Here is a 21,588-nt window from a genome sequence, read left to right on the forward strand (position 1 = left end):
ACGGTTTAGAGGAACGTTTGGCGGGTTTGCGTTATCTGATTTGATAACGTATATGTGATATCAGGGAAGGTATGAGGGCGCGTGCGAAGTAGGCCAATCGAGAGCGCAAAAGTGTCTAAAAAAGGAAGACGTCTACAATGACGCGAAATAAATCTACATAAAAATGAAGTTTAATAATTGAAGCGGTTGAATATTTGTAAATTATATTAGCCTACTTACGCCAACTTATCTCAGTAAATTGGCAAAAGTGGCCCGCAGTCAGCCGAAATAGGTTAGAAATAGGTCTACTAACTTCCGTTTTCAGTGGCGTCGGAACCGGGGGGGCAGGGAGGGCACAAGCCCCTGCTCTAACGAAATGTGAGGGGGCGCAGCCCCCTCACATTTGGTTTTTAATTTTCTTAGTTTGTATTCATTTAGGTATTAAATTTTAGATTAAAAATAAAAAAATTCTATATTTTAAGAACTGCATTACAAAAAATAGTGAACTAATGAAATGCATTTACGCCTAGTCAACCTAATATTAGAAGTAATATAAAAGATCGCCCTATATCTAGCCATAGCCCTCTCGATCACGCAAGTTGCACGCGCTATAGAAGCCCGTTCAAAGAATTCAAAACCCATGCATTTTCAAGAATCGAGAGGATGTAGTGGAAAAGCTAGTAAAAACATGAACGAGTCTAGATTTTTGAGACAAAAAGCACTGAAATGTTAGGGAGAATTGTCAAGTTGATGAACAAACTTTTATAGGAAAGTGAAAAATGTAAGCTCTAGCTTCCTGATTTTTTTACTATTTGTAAATTAAAGTACACTAAAAATTTAGAAAATATTTTGAAAGGCTTAGGACTAATAGTTATTTTTCTAAAAACTATCAAACTTTCAGTTTGTGGTTTTTTCAACTCTGGATGACTTCTAGCCATTTTAAAACGGGCTGGGCAAATTTTTAAAATAAATAATTTTCCCCCAATACTTGTAGTACTTGGTTTTCACATATTTGCTAATTGGTTTTAACGACTAGTTAATTGTAATAATAAATCAAATATAAGATATTAAATACAGTATTTTGATGAAGAACGTTATCAGAAGGAAATTCCCTTCAGGCGTTATCAGCTGGTGTGGTTGGACCTAGTCTTTAATTTTGTACTTAAAAACTATTCACGCTTGAAACTTCAAAATTTGTAGGACTTTAGAAAACGTTACTACGCACCTCTCATTAAAATTTCAAGATATTTGATCCACAAAAAGCGAAATTACGCCTATTTTACCCCAAAAGACGGCATTTTTCCCATAGACATATTGCTAATTTTAGACTGCTTTGACGAACGTTATCGGTTGGGCCTAGTGTTTATTTTCTTACTGAAAAACTATTCACGCTAGAAACTTCAAAATTAGTAGCACTTCTTCTTAACATTTCACGACATTTGATCCACAAAAAGCGAAATTACACCCATTTTACTCCAAAACACGGCATTTTCCCATAGACATAATGCTAATTCTTAGACTCGTTTGACCAAGGAGTACTAATCGGTCATATTCTTGACTTTTGGCTGTTTGAAGGGGCTTCTATAGCGCGTGCAACTTGCGTGATCGAGTGGGCTGTGATCTAGCGAAGTTTCTTGTATTACTACTGTTATTATACTATTTAAAATTATACTTGTGTAAATTACGACAACAGCTTTCAAAAGACGCCCCGGATCATGTTTTGGCGTCATCCCATACATCCTCCTTGGTCTTCATCGGAGCCCGAGCCCCCCCAACTTCAAAACACTTCCGACGCCCCTGTCCGTTTTTACGCGTTTCTTGAATAAACAGCTTCAGCGATAAAAGCGGTAAAAATGTTTTAGGGAGCATGACCTTTCACATCGTACGAATGAAAAGCTACTAAATATAATGCAAAGAGGATTTTGGCGCCTTAATTTAATTCGAAAAGCTCAAAGATAAAAAATGTGAAATTGAAATTTGGAAAATGGCAAAGTATGTTTAAATGAATTTGGTCATTTCGATAAGCTATAGGTTGATCAAATTAAAGCCAAGATTAAAAGCAAAAATAAAATCGTTATTCCAGCTCATAATTAAGCGGGCAAACGAGTAAAAACGCTTGGAAACCATTAAATATTGACATGAGTTAATAATTGAGTTAGGGAGCTAACATATTATTAACTCATGATATTGACTATTAATTATTATTTAAAAAAATTAGGTAAACTAGTATACCTAATTTTTTTTGCTACCGATTTTTGCTAACCCGGCATAACTCTCAGAATTTTTCAGAAAATTAAGCGGGGTCTGCGTATTATAAGATAAGACTTTGAAAAAACATAGGCATAAATGAATATGAATTAAGTCCTTCTGGCACGACGACTGCTCAGACGCTGAACGACGACTCCTCAGACGCTTGACAACACCCGAACAGCACTACTCGAATTTCTCCGGGAATTTCTGTATCCACCATACCCAGCACACGAGCCCCATTTACACTTTTACAGCAAGTACAAATCAAAAATGTCCAATATCTGTATGAAATATATTTGTTTGTTGTGATAGAAATTAAATTCTTAAGGACACCATGTATTTCCATTTCTATCAGGTGCTTTAGTATGAGGTCTATACCAAGTCCATGGTTCATCTTGAATGAATTCGTACAAATTAAAAATTTACCCCAAGATGGTGGCTATATCCTTTTAAGAGGCTTGTCCCAATTTTTCCAAGCCAAGCCAAGCCTCTTAAGGACTAGAATTTAATTAAAATTCGTAAACCCTAACCTGTATTTTCGTATTTTTTAACTGGAATATCGTAGGGTATTGGAAAACATCCTGGTTCCCTTCCTAATTTAAATTAATAAAAACTGTCTTTGTTGACAAAGACTCGAAAATGTAAAAGATAAGTTTTGAAAATTAATGGCCTGTTCGTAAATTTTAAATTTTAATAAGTACCAAAATTAACGTGATAAATAGCTCCCAAAAGATCACTATCAATCAAAAGATCTTTTCGACGCAAAAAACTACATCACAGTCCGACGGCCTTGTAATTTTCTGCTTCACAGTATATAAAAGTTCGAGTATTTCAACCTTTTAAAAGCAAATGTTAGTCAAAAGTAAAACCTATTATCAAGGTAACTATTTCAAAATACTTTAAGATGATAGTTTTACTAAAACTACTATTTAGAGCAAAATACTTGTATAATTAATGTAGAAAATTATTTTGAGCAAATTTAAATTTGGTGGAAAAAACTAAGATAAGAATTTTTTCAAATAATCTATGTTTTACGAACGAGTGAAAATTTGAATATCTGTTACTTCAGGCCATTAATTTTCAACACTTATCTGTTGCTTTTTCGAGTCTTTGTCTACTAAGACAGTTTTTATTAATATCTGTCACTTCACTCTTAATATTAATTAAAATTGTTCAGAAACTTTAGGAGAGTAAGTCTTAGGACATTATCAGTTAAGGTAACTTAATTCACCATTGGTAGGCGGCTGGTAACTTAATTCACCATTGGTAGGCGGCTGGTAACTTAATTCACCATTGGTAGGCGGCTGGTAACTTAATTCAACATTGGTAGGCGGCTGGTAACTTAATTCACCATTGGTAGGCGGCTGGTAACTTAATTAACCATTGGTAGGCGGCTGGTAACCTAATTTACCATTGGTAGGCGGGTGGTAACTTAATTTACCATTAGTAGGCGGGTGGTAACTTAATTTACGGTAAGCGACAATTTGGTCTCGCCGTTATGGTCTTGCCGATTTGGTCTCGCCGTTTTGGTCTCGGGACAAATGGGTCTCGGGACAATTGGGTCTCGAGACAAATGGGTCTCGGGACAAATGGGTCTCGGGACAAATGGGTCTCGGGACAAATGGGTCTCGGGACAAATGGGTCTCGGGACAAATGGGTCTCGGGACAATTGGGTCTCGGGACAATTGGGTCTCGGGACAATTCTGTCTCGGGACAAATTACTCTCGGGACAATTGGGTCTCGGGACAATTGGGTCTCGGGACAATTGGGTCTCGGGACAATTGGGTCTCGGGACAAATGGGTCTCGGGACAAATGGGTCTCGGGACCTAACCCAACCCAACATTGTTTGGGGGTAAGAAGATTATTTATATGAGTATTAAAAGCCCGCCTCTTACCACGAACAATTTATTAGCAATAATAGAAATATTTTGGAAAATGTGTCAGATAATTGATAGAATATTTTGGAAAAGGTGGCAGCTAATTAATTGGAGAATATTTTGGAAAAGGTGGCAGCTAACTATTAGAAGAATATTTTGGAAACGGTGGGAGCTAATTAGTAGGAGAATGTTTTGGAAAAGGTGGTAGCTAATTAGTAGGAGAATGTTTTGGAAAAGGTGGCAGATAATTAATAGAATGTTTTGGAAAAGGTGACAGCTAATTGATTGGAGAATATTTTGGAAAAGGTGGCAGCTAATTAATAGGATAATATTTAGGAAAAGGTGGCAGCTAATTAATTGGAGAATATTTTGGAAAAGGTGGCAGCTAACTATTAGAAGAATATTTTGGAAACGGTGGGAGCTAATTAGTAGGAGAATGTTTTGGAAAAGGTGGTAGCTAATTAGTAGGAGAATGTTTTGGAAAAGGTGGCAGATAATTAATAGAATGTTTTGGAAAAGGTGACAGCTAATTGATTGGAGAATATTTTGGAAAAGGTGGCAGCTAATTAATAGGATAATATTTAGGAAAAGGTGGCAGCTAATTAATTGGAGAATATTTTGGAAAAGGTGGTAGCTAATTAGTAGGAGAATGTTTTGGAAAAGGTGGTAGCTAATTAGTAGGAGAATGTTGTGGAAAAGGTGGTAGCTAATTAGTGGGAGAATGTTTTGGAAAAGGTGGCAGCTAATTAATAGCAGAATATTCTGGAAAAGGTGGCAGCTAATTAGTAGGAGAATATTTAGGAAAATGTGGCAGCTAATTAATTGGAGAATATTTTGGAAAAGGTGGCAGCTAACTATTAGGAGAATATTTTGGAAAAGGTGGCAACTAATTAGTAAGAGAATGTTTTAGAAAAGGTGGTAGCTAATTAGTAGGAGAATGTTTTGGAAAAGGTGGTAGCTAATTAGTAGGAGAATGTTTTGGAAAAGGTGGCAGCTAATTAATAGCAGAATATTTTGGAAAAGGTGGCAGCTAATTAGTAGGAGAATATTTAGGAAAATGTGGCAGCTAATTAATTGGAGAATATTTTGGAAAAGGTGGCAGCTAATTAATAGCAGAATATTTTGGAAAAGGTGGCAGCTAATTAGTAGGAGAATATTTAGGAAAATGTGGCAGCTAATTAATTGGAGAATATTTTGGAAAAGGTGGCAGCTAACTATTAGGAGAATATTTTGGAAAAGGTGGCAACTAATTAGTAAGAGAATGTTTTAGAAAAGGTGGTAGCTAATTAGTAGGAGAATGTTTTGGAAAAGGTGGTAGCTAATTAATAGCAGAATATTTTGGAAAAGGTGGCAGCTAATTAATAGGAGAATTTTTTGGAAATGGTGGCATCTAATTAATAGGAGAATATTTAGGAAAAGGTGGCAACTAATTAATAGGAGAATGTTTTAGAAAAGGTGGTAGCTAATTAATAGCAGAATATTTTGGAAAAGGTGGCAGCTAATTAATAGGAGAATATTTTGGAAAAGGTGGCGACGAATTATTGGGACCATTGCTTTGGAAAAGGAGGCAACTAATTAGGTAACAAATAATCACGAGACCAAACCGTCCCGAGACCAAATAATGACGATACCAAATAATCACGATAGCAAATAGTCCCGAGACCAAATAATCACGATACCAAATAGTCCCGAGACCAAATAATCACGATACCAAATAGTCCCGAGACCAAATAATCACGATACGAAATAGTCCCGAGACCAAACAGTACCGAGACCAAATCGGTGAGACCAATTAGTCCCGCGACCAAATCGGCGAGACCAAAATGGCGAGACCAATTCGGCGAGACCAAATTGTCCTGCTCCGCTTAATTTATAATTGGTAGGCGGCTGGTAGCTAAATTCACCATTGGTAGGCGGCTGATAACTTAGTTCACCATTGGTAGGCGGCTGGTAACTTAATTCACCATTGGTAGGCGGCTGGTAACTTAATTCACCATTGGTAGGCGGCTGGTAACTTAATTCACCATTGGTAGGCGGGTAGTAACTTAATTCACCATTGGTAGGCGGGTAGTAACTTAATTCACCATTGGTAGTTGACTGGTATCTTAATTCATGAATGGTAGGCGGCTGGTAACTTAATTCACCATTGGTAGGCGGCTGGTAACTTAATTCACCATTTGTGGGCGGCTGGTAACTTAATTCACCATTGGTAGGCGGCTGGTAACTTAATTCACCATTGGTAGGCGGCTGGTAACTTAATTCACCATTGGTAGGCGACTGGTAACTTAATTCACCATTGGTAGGCGACTGGTAACTTAATTCACCATTGGTAGGCGGCTGGTAACTTAATTCACCATTGGTAGGCGGCTGGTAACTTAATTCACCATTGGTAGGCGGCTGGTAACTTAATTCACCATTGTTAAGCGTACGGTAACCTAGCTAATTTACCAGCAGTCGGTTACCTGGCATAATTACCAGAATTCTGTAACCTAGCTCTATTACCAGCAGATTGTTACCTAGCTTTATTACCAGCAGATTGTTACCTAGCTTTATTACCAGCAGATTGTTACCTAGCTTAACTATCAGCAGTTGGTAATCTAGCCTAATTTCAAGCGGTTGGTAGGTAATCTAGTTTAATTACCAGCGGCCGGTAATCTAGCTTAATTGTTAGAGGTCGGTAATCTAGCTTAATTGTTAGAGGTCGGTAATCTGGCTTAATTGCCAGCGGTCGGTAATCTAGCTTAATTACCAGCGGTCGGTAATCTAGCTTAATTATCAGCGGTCGGTAATCTAGCTTAATTACCAGCGCTTGTTAATCTAGCTTAATTGCCAGCAGTCGGTAATCTAGCTTAATTACCAGCGGTCGGTAATCTTGTCAAATCGCCTTTTTTGCTACTGTGCCAAAGGCAGTTTGCAACCCAACTTGTTAGCTCACACAAGGCCATGTCCCCTTGTTTATCAAGCACCGCGAAAATTGAACCAAATAGCTTTAAACGTACTAACATCATAAACTGACTCTTTATCCCTTCTAAAATATTGCAGATTGGAATGGTTTTAAAAATTTTAAATTAAACACACTTAGACTTAATCATACTTAATGAAAATAGCTTAGCGCCAAGTAAAATGTAGTACCTTTCATTTAAAACCATTTTCAAGTCTAACAATTTTATAGTTATGTCTTTAAGTGCCTGGACAAAATGGCTGTTTGCGAAAAAAATCCCATGATATTTCTATGGGAAATTTCCAGTTTTTCGTCAAAAGGGCTGATTAATTTTATGGAAATAAAAACCACCCTTAGCAACTTTATTTTTTATAAAATAAACTAATTAATGGATCTCTTTGAAATATTAACCACATATTGAGGGCACAAATTGTAGTTCTGTGGAAATTTTTCAAAACAGTTAATACAATAGAAAAAAACTACATCCAAACAAAAAACCCTCTTTATACATTAAGAGCAGTATGAAGTCTTATTTTAGAGAGCTACCGCTCTCATAGAATAGATTTAAAATGTTGCTATTTTTTAAAAGAAGCTATTTGTTATAGTACTGAAAGCGCATATTACTTGCAGGAAAACAAACTACCAGGGGTGAGCCTCCATACTGGATAATTACCCTCACGCCTAGAGAGACACCGCTAGAGTTGGCTAGCTTCTCACATGCAGTGAGCTTGGGCTCCCTCTAGTGGTGTCTCGTGGCGTGAGGAATATTGCACAGCATGGAGGCGTGTCCTTGAAAGTTGGTTTCTCTGCACATAATATTAGTATTGGCATAAGTTTATAAGATATGTTCCATAAGTATGACACTGCCTATACTTAGTAATGCTAGAGGCTTACTGATAAGTAGTTCGAGAACAACGTGAGTAATATGAAATTGAGAGTTCAAAATAACGGGGTTCTGAGCTCCGTTTACCGAGAGCCCAGAATGACTACCGGCGTGTCAGTGGACTTTTTACGGCGATACTCTCGAACCCCAAACCGTGCTTTTATATATGGAAAATCAAAAATTTCAACGCCGTGATAATTCTTCGCAAATACCGATAGCATTTTATAAGCCAACGACATAAAATCACCCCCAATTCGAACGAGGAACCCAAGAGAGCGAAACTTTTCCCGGGAATTTGGTGTATCCACAAGCGGTAGCGTGAAAAGTTTATTTCTCGAGATTATTTATAAATCGATTGTTTATCTATTGAAATGGAACTAATTCAGTAAAGGGTGGAAGAATAGTTTTCAGATATTGCGATGGGGCTCTGTAAAATTGCAGAAATGCGAAAAATGTTATTGACCCCTTTGGGTGTAAAGTAAACAAACGGGGGTATAAAAAGACATGGCATGGAAACTGGAATTCATTCTCTGGACTTGTAAAGAATTAAAAATGTACGTATACGTTATGTATTTAATAAAAGGTTAACCTTTGAATTGTTTTAACTCGGAATTTCTATGCAGGCACACCGCCAAGATATTTCCAATTTCTACACTTAAAGGAATTTGTGTGACTCCGGACTGTAAAATTCAGTTGAGCTGTCTGAATGGAGTCCCCTTTATTACTTTGACCGAACATGAAATCGGTGAACTTTACCAGGAGCGTGGGGAAATTTCAAAGTTCTTCGACGGCGAAACAGTCTTTTCATCTGCCTGGTTTTTCAAGGAGTCACAAACGAAACGAGTTGACTTCACCGAATTTCAAGATACCAGAATCATTAACATCCGAGAAATGCGATTGGGTAGCAGTGTGAACTACGGTAAACACTATCCTACGAAGGTCGGTTTTGCCATCTCAAAACCTCTCTGGCTTGCTTTATTGGATAAATACGACGAGGTTACCGCGTTCTTGGGTGAGGCCAAGCGAGTCCACAAGAAAATACAGAAATTCATACTAAAGCAGTTAACGGAAGCAATCTCAAAGGCGTGCTATGGGTGTGAAACCGGTTCACGGGTAGTTGAGCGGTTTTAAAAAGAGCGTTTTGGAATAAAGCGGTTCCTAAAAGAGCGGTTTCCAAAACCGCGTGGAAGCAAAACCGCGATTGCTGTTTCCGCGTTTCTCAATACAGCGATATTTCCCAAAACAGCGGTTGCTGTTTCCGCCCAAACTGTGATTGATAGGGAGGGAAATATCTATTATATTAAGTATATAGGACAAAGAACAATATTATGCAAAAAGGAGTAACGTTATATCGGAAGTAAATATAAAATATATTTTTCTGGATAAGGCATATTATTTTGGGAAGTTAATGAAGATAAACAACAATATTTTGGAAAAGGCGTACTTTCGTACGCTCAAGATATAAACGTTGTAATCAAAATGCGCTAAAACGAGAAATGGCTATAATGGCAAACGCGTTTATGAAAAAGCCGTTTTGGACAATGCTGTTTTGATAACACGTCCAATCGATAACACACCATGAAACCGATAATCCCTCCCAAATAAAACACGACTGTATAATGTACGACTGGATTACCCGCGTAGAAATGAACTTTACATCCGCCACTGGTAAATTAGGGTATTCGGGGGTTACACCCACCATTGATTCGGACCGTTGCCTACGTTAATCAAGGTCTGTGCGCGGTGGCTTCGAAGGGGGGGGACTTTTAAGAAACGCGACTTCTAATTTTCTCGCGAGATTTCATGGATAGCTGGACCGAAACGCGCGCGAAAATGAGTATTTAAAATTCTAAGCGCGAGAAAATGAACATTTCAAATTCCAAGCGCGAGAAAATGAACATTTCAAATTATTTAGGTCCAGCTATTAGCGCCTCAGGTCCAGCTAAAAGCGCCTCAGGTGAGAGAATTTGGCAACTTAAATTGCCAAATTAAAAATAAAAATCGGCGCCGCGCACAGGCCTTGATTAACGTAGGCAACGCTCGGACACATTTCTCGATGAGCAATTCTGTAAATATATGTTTTCTCATATTGTCAGTATTTCGAAGAAATTACTATTAAAATCTGAAGATGTCACACCCTAATAAATCATTATCACACTTTTTTAAATAAGGGTACTGCGGGTTTGTGAAAAAAAGTTTTGAAAATACCACTTCAAAACCGATCGTTTGCAGCCATTTTTTCTTCAAATTATGTCGATTAGAAATTTTTCTAGACGACCGTTTTTATTCAAGTTTTTAAAACCTAAACGATCGATTTCAGATGAGAACATCTTCACAAATAATGTTAATCCTATGGGAAATTCATTTGGCAAATGATCGATTTTGATGGAGTTTTTCAAAGGTAAATGAACACTTCTTCGGACATAAAATTAAACTATCTACTTAAAAACGATGGTTTAGGTTAACAAAAACCGCTATAAAATCGATCGTTTGTATAAACGAATATCCGTTTTGTCTTCGGTCATTTATTCGCTAACAGTAGAGAGGTTTGGTCATGTATCCATTCTACCATACATTTAACGCCATCTTGGCGGGGTCCATCCGGGCCCGGGAAGACTCAACTAGTTCTCAAACTAATTGAGTATAAGGATGTGATGTTCTTGCCTAAAATTTAGTGAAATTCATTGGTATTACGCCGAATGGCAGCCGTTTTTTGATAAATTGAAACGTGAAGTTATTTTCAAGGAGGGATTACCGGATTTAACCGAATATAACGATAGTAATCCCTGCCTCCTGGTAATCGACGATCTAATGACCGAAAACAAAGGACAGATCGGTTCCCTATTTACTAAAGGTACCCATCACAGAAATGTGAGCGTGATTTTCATCACGCAAAACTTACTTTACCAATCTATTCATGTATCATAAATAAGAAGGTTCATCAATTCAAATTGAAAGAATTTGCGGGGGATACTATCCTCGAATTTCCCGTACACCTCACACCGCACAAAATGTACGGAATGCCAACCCCAAATATTTACCAGTTATGGAGTTGCCATCCTCGCAATGAGGAAGGATGTAAATTTCGTATCTTTTATTACGGAGGATACGAATTTCATTGTCCATATGAGTCCTTAAGAGTTCTGAACTTAGCTCTTCATATGTGTATGTTTATAGTATATAAAACTAACAAAACCGTAAGGAAAGATCCAATGACGCGAGTAATTATTTCGCGAATAAGTATTTCGCAGACTTTCTTTTATTAATAAAACGTTTGTATGTTTTACATTTTGTAGGCGAAGGATAGTGTTAAATGCTAAACAAAATTTATAAAATCTCGAATAAAAAGAAAATGTTTGAATGATATGGGTTTCTAATTATTTTACGTAGGTTTAATATAATTAATATTTTAAGCCCATTTTAAAACCTTATCTTTTGGCCATTTAAACAACCGCCTCCCGTACAAAAATGTTCTATAGAACTTCGAAGAAGTCCTATAGAGGCGTATGGGGCGCGAATGGGGTTCTATTTGGTATAGAGCACTCTATAGATTTTTCTATAGCAGTGGCTGTGTGGGGTCTCTGTGGGGTTTTTATATAGACATTTCTGTGAAGTTTCTAAAGGCGATTCTATATAGATTATACAGAAACTTTACATCTGTTTTATCAGTTTATATCAGTGGAGTCTTCAGCAGTGTTCTTTATATAAAGTAGGTAGATACTTTACATGGAGACCTACAACTACGTAGCTCTATTTTTCTGTGATTTAATATAAAATGTTGAGAAGTAATTAAGGATTGAATCATTTCATTTTATTTGTTTAATCACATTCTACTAAATTTGGAAATTCAAAAGAATATATACATTTTTCTTCTGTTAATGAAGATTCTAATATTAACATTTTCTCATCTATATCGCTTATAGGATAAGCTTTTAATTTTTTTTGTCTTTGACATTAAAAGTAAACGCTTCCTCACAGCTGAAGTCTCATAATTTTTAACGGCTTAATAATAACGTGGTAAGACTTGCCACAACTACAAAAGTTTAATTCCAAGTTGCATTGACAGTTTTCCAGGCCATAGAATCCAAAAATTAACCCTAGAGTCCCATCTTTCATTTTAACCCCACAATTTCTTCGCTTCGCTTTTTCTTTACTGGAGAATGTCATGCCACTCACAACCATTTTCTCATATTTTGCTACGCGTTCAGCAATAGGATAATTGTTATAGAATGGCTGTGGAGCTTTTTTTCCGATTCTTCTAAAATTATTAGAGTCGGTAGCCCTTGAAGAAAGGTTTTATTTTCAACTATGGTTACTCGTTTATGAAGTGGATACCCTCGTAACAATTCTTCATAGTAATATAATAAATGTTCATTAGCGTTAAAAGCATTCGGGAATAGCTGGGACATTTTTCGCATTATAACAATTTTTTCGGAAATTTGCAATGCGACATTCTGCGTGCCATGAAATAGTTCCATCAGTTTCCCGTTCATGTTCTCAAATTGGAAACACGAAATTGCCCACAAGGGACCCCAGTTAGCTACAGTTTCATGTATGTGCAATAATAAATGCAAATTATATGACATATTTTCTATTCCGTAGAGATTTTTGTATTGTGTTACAAATGATCGAAGGGTGTCCGCAGCTTCGTTTATTTCGTCTTCCGTGACATTCGAGGAGAGAAGTAGCTTAATGCTCAAAATTAACTTTAGCCAGTGTTTGTAGTAGTTAGGAGGTAAAAATTATTTTAAGAGCAAGGGAGAATAGTACAAAAGTCACGATCGCCATTCATTTGCCTTCCATTGTTTACGGTCACAAATGGATCGTGGAGTGCGTGTAATTTCATCGCTTGGTTTTAATGAAAGATATATTTTATCGATTTCTGTGATTTGCTTTCCTAAGTAGTATGGCTGTTGGAAATTTTTAGAATCGAACCATTTTATGGTTGTGGCTTTGACCACACCTTGGCAGACACTGTGCATGTAGTGTACTACGAACCCATCTACAATGTCGAAATGTTCCAGAAGCATCAAGGATGAAAAGCCTTTCACCCCGTTATTTGAAGTTTTACCTTTGGTCAGGACCTTTTCCGCAGCATCAGTTTTCATTTCTGTTTCAGTTCTAGGTAAAGTTTCTGATACTTCGTATATGTGACAATGTCCTTGACCTTTGGCAATAATTTTCCCTTCATTGAGACACCAACTACATCCATTAGAGCCATTAAACTGATTACTATTTTGAAGCACACAACGGGCTACCGAATCACAAGAACAAGGTCCGGGAAAAACTTTGATATTATTTAAGGTTTCACCGCTTTCATAGTTAAAGCCATCGCTAGACAACTTATTCATTTGATCGACAAATGGTTTAAGAAAAGTATTCATTTCTGGCTTCTCGGATCCAAACCACAGTGATGCTAGTTGCACATTTTTCACATTGTTGAAACCAACCTCTAGTTCATTAATTACATACAGTAAGGGCCATATGGAAAGCCCAGATGAATGAAACACTCGTACGCCATCAGTATTCCACGTTTGGGACAAATCCTGCTTCCGCATGGGAAGCTTTTTATACAAATGTCCTTTACATAACGGAGAAGGCTTGCAATTATTTTCGAATAACACGATAAAATAGTTTCCATTTTCCAAAGCTTGGTTTTCACATACATAAGATTTACAATACAAACAGTGTGCACTGCTTGATCCGATGTATGCTCTACACTCTTTATTTCTACAGTATACAGGGTGTTTGTGAAAGGTCCATCAATAATGAAAGGGCGTATTTATTGGGCCATTTTGAGTCGAAAATGTTCTATGACATTTTTCCGTCCGGGCCACTGTTTTCAAGTTATGATTGGAGTAATTTACGGATGACCCCCTTGAATTTAATTAAGAAATTGAAAGACAGCGTTAATTTAATTAAGGGGTCATCCCTAAAATATTCTAATCATAACTCGAAAACCGTGGCTCGGACGGCAAAATGTCATAGAACATTTTCGACTCAAAATGGCCCAATAAATACGCCCTTCCATTATTGATGGACTTTTCACAAACACCCTGTATATGAGTAGTGAATTCACTTTTAGCGGCATCAAAGTGCTTGTAGAACAACTAGAGCGAGCGAGGAAGCTTCGTAACATCAGGCATATGAGCCTGAAGTAGTTTTAGGAGTGAAGATGTTGCCTCTTTACTACCTTGAAATCGAATTACATGAGCCATGATCATCAATAAGCTTTCTTTCAAGGTAATGTTGGAGCCCAAATATAGTTTTTCATCCTAATAAATGATTCAGTTAAAAATAAAAGAATGATTAGAGACGCAGCTCACTAATAATATCAAAACACTAAAAACCATTTCTTTGCTTACCAAATCATCATTGATAGTATGAACGTTATCATCCTCTTGAAAGTCAAAATGAAAATCATCGGCATTTTCATTCTCAATAGTAAAATAGGGTACATTAAAATCATGTAAAGCAAAAAAGAATCGAGGACCATCACTTCATAGAATAATTGCCACAATTGAAATGTTAAGAGTTATCGTTACATTTAAAATGTTGCGCATAATCTTTGCATTTAAATTGTTCTGAATAATCGTCACAATTAAATCTAAGCTTCTTTTCTTTATATAAATATTTTCGTTTAGATAAGATAAAATCTGATTGCATTGTTAACTATTCAGATTAAATAAATTGTATTTGAATAATTATATAATCGTTTAGATTGATTAAATCGTGATTATATTTAAATTAATTTTCATCGTGTAAACATTTTGAGGCACCTTAAACAGAAGTGATCTGCTCTACACATAAAAAATTTATTTGTACCAAAGAATTCAAGCTAGGGCCCCTAGCAGATGAGGCACTACTGCTTCATAAGCTTTCATCGTCATTATGGAGCTCAAGGCATGTTGCTGTGTTAGTTTTTGTAGTCGATGATGATATTGAACTTCTTGAATAGTGGTTTTGGTAACGTACTTGGACTGAGGCTGATGTCACGGAGGTGGTACCATCAGTTTGCCATATCTCGGGAAATTGCATAACTGGGTTCAAATCATTCGTTATTGTTGAAATTATGGAATAGTGAACGATGTCTAAGTCTAACTCTCCATTAACCAACTCATTTACTTCTTAAGATTTGTTTAATCTAGATTTTTTAACTCTATAGAATGTTTTTTCTCGGTAGAAATATATTATTATCTTTGGTGCATCAACTTTTCTGTTAGAGCGTGTACGGTGATAGCGGATTCCGAGTGTTAAAGTTTAAACTTTGCATTAAAAGGCTAAAAGTTCAAATTCATAAGAAGGGATTTTCCAACCGAAAGGCATTTATTGTATTTTTATAGCTTGTTTAATTCTGATAAGGAAATTTCCATAATGAACCATTTTAAAAGGGAAAAGAACCAAGGCTTAAAGGTCTCTTTGTGAATTTTAAAATAGGGAAAACAAATGAAGGCCAGCTTTTTTGTTTGTGAAATGAATAAATCAGTTTCTTTGGGACATTATTGATGTGGATTTGTGTCTCAAAGATAATGAAACAGTTAAGAAACATTTGAATGAGGGTAAGCAATTTTATAATTAAGACGATGGACATTTTGGGCATGATAATATAGAACATTCCGTTGCGTAACGACGTTTGTTTGGCCCGGCCGCAGCCCGACAATTAGGATCCTTCTTGAGTATCGAGCTTTCAAAAAGTATGAAAGCACCACGAACGTTACTACTTTTCCCTTTCACAATTTATTGCAATGCGCCTTGTCGCCGCTCGACTAAGATTTCTCGCACATACATGGCTAACTAATCTAAACTGAAATACAGGGCCTCAACTCTTTTAGAGAGTTTTTAATACAAAAAATATTTAAATGAAAGGTTTGTGGCGAAATTCAATTGTGCTATTTTGGACTGCAGCTCAGAATGCAAAGTTATTCTTATCATTTCATAAAAACTCCTTAGAAAATCGTTAAAATTCACTTATATGAGAATTGAAGATAACAATTCGTTCCCTTCATTGTGTCAAGGAAAATGTCGACTGAAAGTAAATCCATACAGATAGAAATACTCAAACATATCGACTCAGTGTTTGCTCAACATACAAGAGAGATCATGGCAGAAATAAAACGTCGGCAGCTACGTTGGACGGATTTGCAACGCAGATCCAAGCGCCAAAGTGGGAAAATATGAGGTTAGCTACTGAGAATGTGAACCTAACAGCACTTTCGTCAGATGCCTTTTCCGTTATCGCGCAAAACGCAAGCAAGTTAAACAATATGGCAACGGAAATGCAATACTAAAAAGGTTAAGGGCTCGAGGATTTGCGGTCTTTCAGCGGAGATCCTTCAAGAAATCGGTGAACTGAGGCAAAGTAATGAAGCACAGACATCCCCTATGACTTGTATATCTCACAAAGAGGAATGCAGTTCCAAAAACCAAATTAAAAATCCTACATGGGTCGATGTCGCAAAGCCAAAGAAGAACCTAACAAAGACTAATTCTGCTACTCATAACAAAAATGAGCGAGTCAACAAAAGAAAACAATCTGTCATAGTTGGAAGTTTTGCCGGTGCTCCTTTTAAGGGTGCCGAAAAAGAGAAAACCACAGTCCAACGAAAGAAAGCAGTGTTTGTAACGCAATATGAACCGGAATTAGCGAGCAGAGACCGATATGGTTAAAATTTTGAGGTTTAGATCAAAGCACAATAAATTGTCATCGTTCTACATATTTTCCTCACACGATGAATTTGACCGACTTTTGGATTGCACAACATGGCCCAGTGATGTACATGTGAAGCAATTCCGTGGAAATCTATATAATAACCAGATTGACCCGGAAAACGACGAATCGAGACCAACGAACAGAGCCTGTGCAGCAGAACAATTTGAAACCCACCTGAGCCAAATAGAGTCTTCGCCCTCAAGTGAAAAGCCGTCCTCGGGGCACTGCAATGGAGATGGTCACGACACACTAACAGTTGGAAAGCAAACAAAATAGAATGAATGTATCTCTACTTCAACTGCGCATGCGCCAGGGCGGTCTGAATTTAAATGAAGAATACTATCTCGGATCCTAATAGAATAACCATGATGAACAACCTGCGAGTATCGTATCAGAAAGTCAGAGGCCTGTGTACAAAACTGGATGACGCGAGAGTTAACCTCTTGAATATTGACCAGACATAATATGTCTGACCGAAACGTTTTTAAATGATAGTCATTTCGATAACGACTTCGTTCCGTTAGACATGACAGTTTTCCGATCAGACCGACTCCAAACCAATAATAAAGACAAGAGAGGAGGAGGCAGTCTTATTTTGGTTAAGAAAACCTTCAAAGTGAAGAGAAGAACGGATCTAGAACTTAGATCCAAAACCGTGTGGGTGGAGATGAGCGATTCTAACGACCAGGAAACGCTAATCGGTAACCATTACTTTGCACAAAGGCACCTAAAGAGGAATACGTGATGTACTTTGACAACTTAGCCAAAGTGTTAGAAGACAAGGATATGCAAATATTCATGGTAGGTGACTTCAATGTCCCTGGAATAGACTGGGAACTTGGCCTGACTGATCAGTGCAATTCGGGGGTAAAACCAAAAGCGGAAGCGATTCTCCATTTCGTTCTTAGCCTCAATCTCACTCAACATAACTCCTTTCGGAATATATCGGGAAACATCCTGGATCTTGTCCTCAGCAACTACAAATACCTTAAAATACCTATGCCGATGATAACAAGGCATTTGGAGACGCGTTTTATTGCCCTAATGGAAACAGAAATAAATCGAAATTCCTAACCTTTATAAATGTATCCCGTCTAAGATTTTAAATAATTATTTTAATGGACGACCCTTTTGTTAAAGAAGAGTTACGTAATATATGTTTTAAAAGGAGCTAATTTAACGCGTGTATAACTATAAAAAGTACGATTTTGTATGTTGTTATGCACGTAATAAATTCAAATTCAATTCCATTCAATAATGAACTTTAGGTAATCGGACCAATTTCTAGCTCAATACTTCAGTTTTGCGCTAATTTCAGGTATACAAGTGGGGACCTAAACCGTCTTCCTACCTTATATCTGGGGACATTTGTGTATAAATTATTAGATTTTTAATTAGTGTCAAAGCCTATATAGTTCCACCAAGTATTTCAAGATCTCTTTTAACACTCAGTGTCTAGCGTCATTTGAGACACTCGATTAGTTAAAATTCCTGCGTGTTACCAAAAGTTTATTATACCCCGCGACCGAGGCCTAAGTACGGGAAAAGTGCGCCGCGTAAAGGTTTTCCGCTGTCCATTGACGTCCTACTTCCTGAAAAAAGAGAAAATACAAGCCTTCATATTCTCAAAAAGGGAAAGGGGAAAAAAGGAAAAAAAATTTTGATATGGCTCCAAGTAAAGATAAATGTCCCAAGTGCCAAAACCCATTCTACGGGCAAGAACATTACGTACCTTGTCGAGAATGCCTTGGAAGAGAACACGGAAAGTGCCTGAAGGTTTCCCGTGAAGAGAGCTACTTGTTCTGGTACGGTGAAGATAGAAAAAAAAGAAAATACATCTGCTCTGCGGGCAAATCGAAAATGACTCAAGACTCTAGGATCTCTAGTCCGCTCCCCAGTAAAGTATCCCAGGAGAGGATATATCATGTCTCAGATTCCACCTCTAATGTAAAGGCACCGGAATCAGAACTGGACAAGAATAACTTAAAAGATCATTCAAAGAGGTGGGAATATATGCTATACTAAATCTGTTTATAGCATAATCCTTTCTAAATTGATTTCAAGAAGAACGCTACTCTATCGGTCAAATGAACTTTTATATGTCAATAGGCCTAATGAACCAAAAAGAAAACGCTTGGGTTGCGTTTTCGTTTCTGTAATGCAGAGAAATTAACGGTTCAGAGTGAGCCAAAAGTTAAATACACTTTTAAATAATTAGGCTTAGATTTTATAATCATTTTGGAAATCTGGGCCGCGTTCAGCAGAGCTCAGTGCTGTTAGCAGTGTCCTACAGAACGGGATTTTGTTTTTGAATTTTGACGTCACGGTGCTCAGCGCTGAGCTAGAGCGGTCTTCAAAGAAAATAGTCGGGTTTTAGGATAAAGTGACGTAAAACGCGTAGTTCTCGGCTTGGCCAAAAAAAACATGGAGGAATTAATTCAAATAGCTCTTGCTGTTTCTGATGGGACTATAGCTATTTAATTGGCGTGAAACCAGTTGATCACGCAAGAATTTTAAGAGACATGTTAGTTTCTAATTTTAATTATAAAAGTTGTTGTTATCTATCTCTCTAAATATGTTATCATACATTTTTTGTTAAGCCTTGGTACCTTGCACGCTTTATTGCGCTAGCGTCATTTTTAAAACACCGATGACCGGAGAAAAGCTATGACGACGCAGCTCACCGGTAAACGTTTTCCAAAATCCGCTGTCTTTTTTGGTGAGCCCTGCTGAACGCAGCCCAGACCAGTGAAAGGTCTGATCGTAATCGGATTATAGCTTTGTGTTTTCATGCTTTTTATGGTGCACATTTACTTTAAGTGTGTGTAGCCACAAATTAGCTTTGGTGTTATGTAACGTTAACAGTCATGTTGACCAATAAGCAAATTGTTAAGGTGAAACGAGAGGATAGTGTATACACGGCAACCCTGTTGTAAATATGGCTTTGAACATAGAGGTTATACAGTTGAGGAGTAGAAAATTGGACCTTTACAAACACGTATAGGTAATATCCCTCCAAAGTTTTATCTCTTCATTTCCCGTTTTTCCCCCAACGGATGATTTTAATGTGTACAAGTATATCCTTATAGGACGTAAAATGTAGTCTGATTTACAGTATATTTGCTATGCTTTTTCATAAATTTCAACTTCAGTATTTGTTCATAAAAAAAGAATCATTTCCATATCTGGGTAAATAAGTTTGTAAGTAGTCCTTTTGACTTGGAGAGGTAATATTTTGGTTTCCCCAACTTGTCATTTATTTACGTACAAAATATAACTCAATTAAATATGGAAATCTACGTTCACTGCTATGGAATTAAGAAGTTTCAATGCGGCTTGAGTTCCGTTAAAATTGGTGTTCTTTGTTTCGTTATCTAAAGTGAAACAGCATTTTTGTATCTTTCATTGAATTTGAGGAATTTTTTTCGTGTGGATTTGGAGGTTTTCCGACATCAATATCAAGTTTCTTCCCACCAAAATCTACTTGTAATTTCTGTATTTCCGCAAGAAACGGAAACAATGCTGGCTTGGTAGAAAACTTGCTATTTAATTTGAAGTGCAGTCCTTGTTGGTGCGTAATTCGTTGCATGAGAAGTGATTCCACGTTTCCGGTGGCTGCAGGGTGCTTGCCATCCAAGTGTTTACAAAATAATCTAGAAATTTCGTTACGTTTGGGTCATTTGTTGGAAATGTATCTTGCATTATTAACCATAGTTGGTCGAGCTCGCTCGGTGGAGCTAATGATAATCCCATGAGCTGGAGAACCATTAGTCTAACGTTATTGTTATTCTTATACTGTTCCGAGAGATGATTTAATTGCCCCAAAGCGGCTATCAAATTGATATTTTTAGCTGCTGCTCTTTTCTTTTTATTTCCCGATGTTTTTTAGACCTTCCTTAGTGGTGACATCGTAACGAATGATAAAATCTCGGAAATGTTGTTTGATTATATCGTTTTCTTCTTGGGAGTATAGATGGCTATTTGTTCTCCCGGTAAAAAAATTGTTCTAAACCTTAAATCGGAATGGCATTTTTGGGCTAAATCGCAAAGTAAATACCCGTGAGGTTTCTCAGTTGCATCCAGATAACATTCTACTATAAATTTCGAGTTGTTGGGTTCCAATTGTTTAGAGAGGACCACAAATTGCATAAGATCTCTCACGGTTTTCATAAGAATCATGTAATGAGCCTTTAAGGAAGTTTTTTCCAAATATATTTTGTAAATGGGTAATTACGAATAATTTCCTATGGTGTGATTGTTTAGTAATAATTTCTGATAAATAATTGTTCTTATTTTCTAATTTGAGATCATCTAAGATGATTAATATTGTTTGAGAGCCGTCGTATACAGTGACATCGGGTAAACCTTGACGCGTAATTACACCAATTTCTTATAATTCATCGTAACAAGGCTGATATATACTGTAATGCCAAACAACTTACGGTGGAATTCATAAACGTCGTACGAAACGCAATTTAGTACAGGTAGAGGCAGGAAGTTTGCGCATGAGGCCCTGCCCTCGTTTGTACTGAATTGCGCAGCGTCCGACGTTTATGAATTCCACCTTAAAACGACTATAGGTTCGAACATTTTATCCTTGTTTTCCCGAAGGACCGAAAATAATCAAATTTCCAGGTGTGGTGAATGGTATCATAGCTAATACTCGAATGACACTAATTTGAAATTATCATTCATAATTAAACGCGATTAATTAACAAGCGAACGCGCGCGCCCCGGGTCGCGAATCTCAAACGGCACGCGGCGAAAAAACCGCGCGGGGGGAGGAGGCAGGTCACCTCGAGCGCGTTGAAATAGTTTTGAATCTTCTTCAAACGTAATTGCGGCATCCTGTCTTGGTGGCTTTTTTAAGCCTTTAACATGGTCTGTCACTATTCAATGCAGTAGGTTTTCTACTGCTAAGTCAAAGAAGCTTGTACGGACACAACC

The 21,588-nt window shown here is 37.2% G+C and overlaps 1 protein-coding gene and 1 long non-coding RNA gene across 2 annotated transcripts in view; both read right to left on the reverse strand.

The window, feature by feature from the left end:
- LOC149685898 (uncharacterized) overlaps positions 1-21,588 on the reverse strand; it is a 59,543-nt gene that overhangs the window by 1,410 nt on the left and 36,545 nt on the right. The window lies entirely within an intron of this gene.
- LOC149685899 (uncharacterized) lies at positions 14,042-14,969 on the reverse strand. The gene is made up of 4 exons (XM_089870876.1): positions 14,907-14,969; positions 14,784-14,842; positions 14,297-14,429; positions 14,042-14,206 (listed from the first exon to the last, which is right to left on the reverse strand). The coding sequence occupies exons 1-4, from the start codon at positions 14,967-14,969 to the stop codon at positions 14,042-14,044; spliced, it is 420 nt and encodes a 139-aa protein (XP_089727002.1).

This window comes from Phalangium opilio, unplaced genomic scaffold (assembly GCF_054372755.1).
Source record: "Phalangium opilio isolate 3A_F unplaced genomic scaffold, DU_Popi_V2 ptg000032l_1, whole genome shotgun sequence".
NCBI classification, from domain to species: Eukaryota; Metazoa; Arthropoda; class Arachnida; order Opiliones; family Phalangiidae; genus Phalangium; species Phalangium opilio.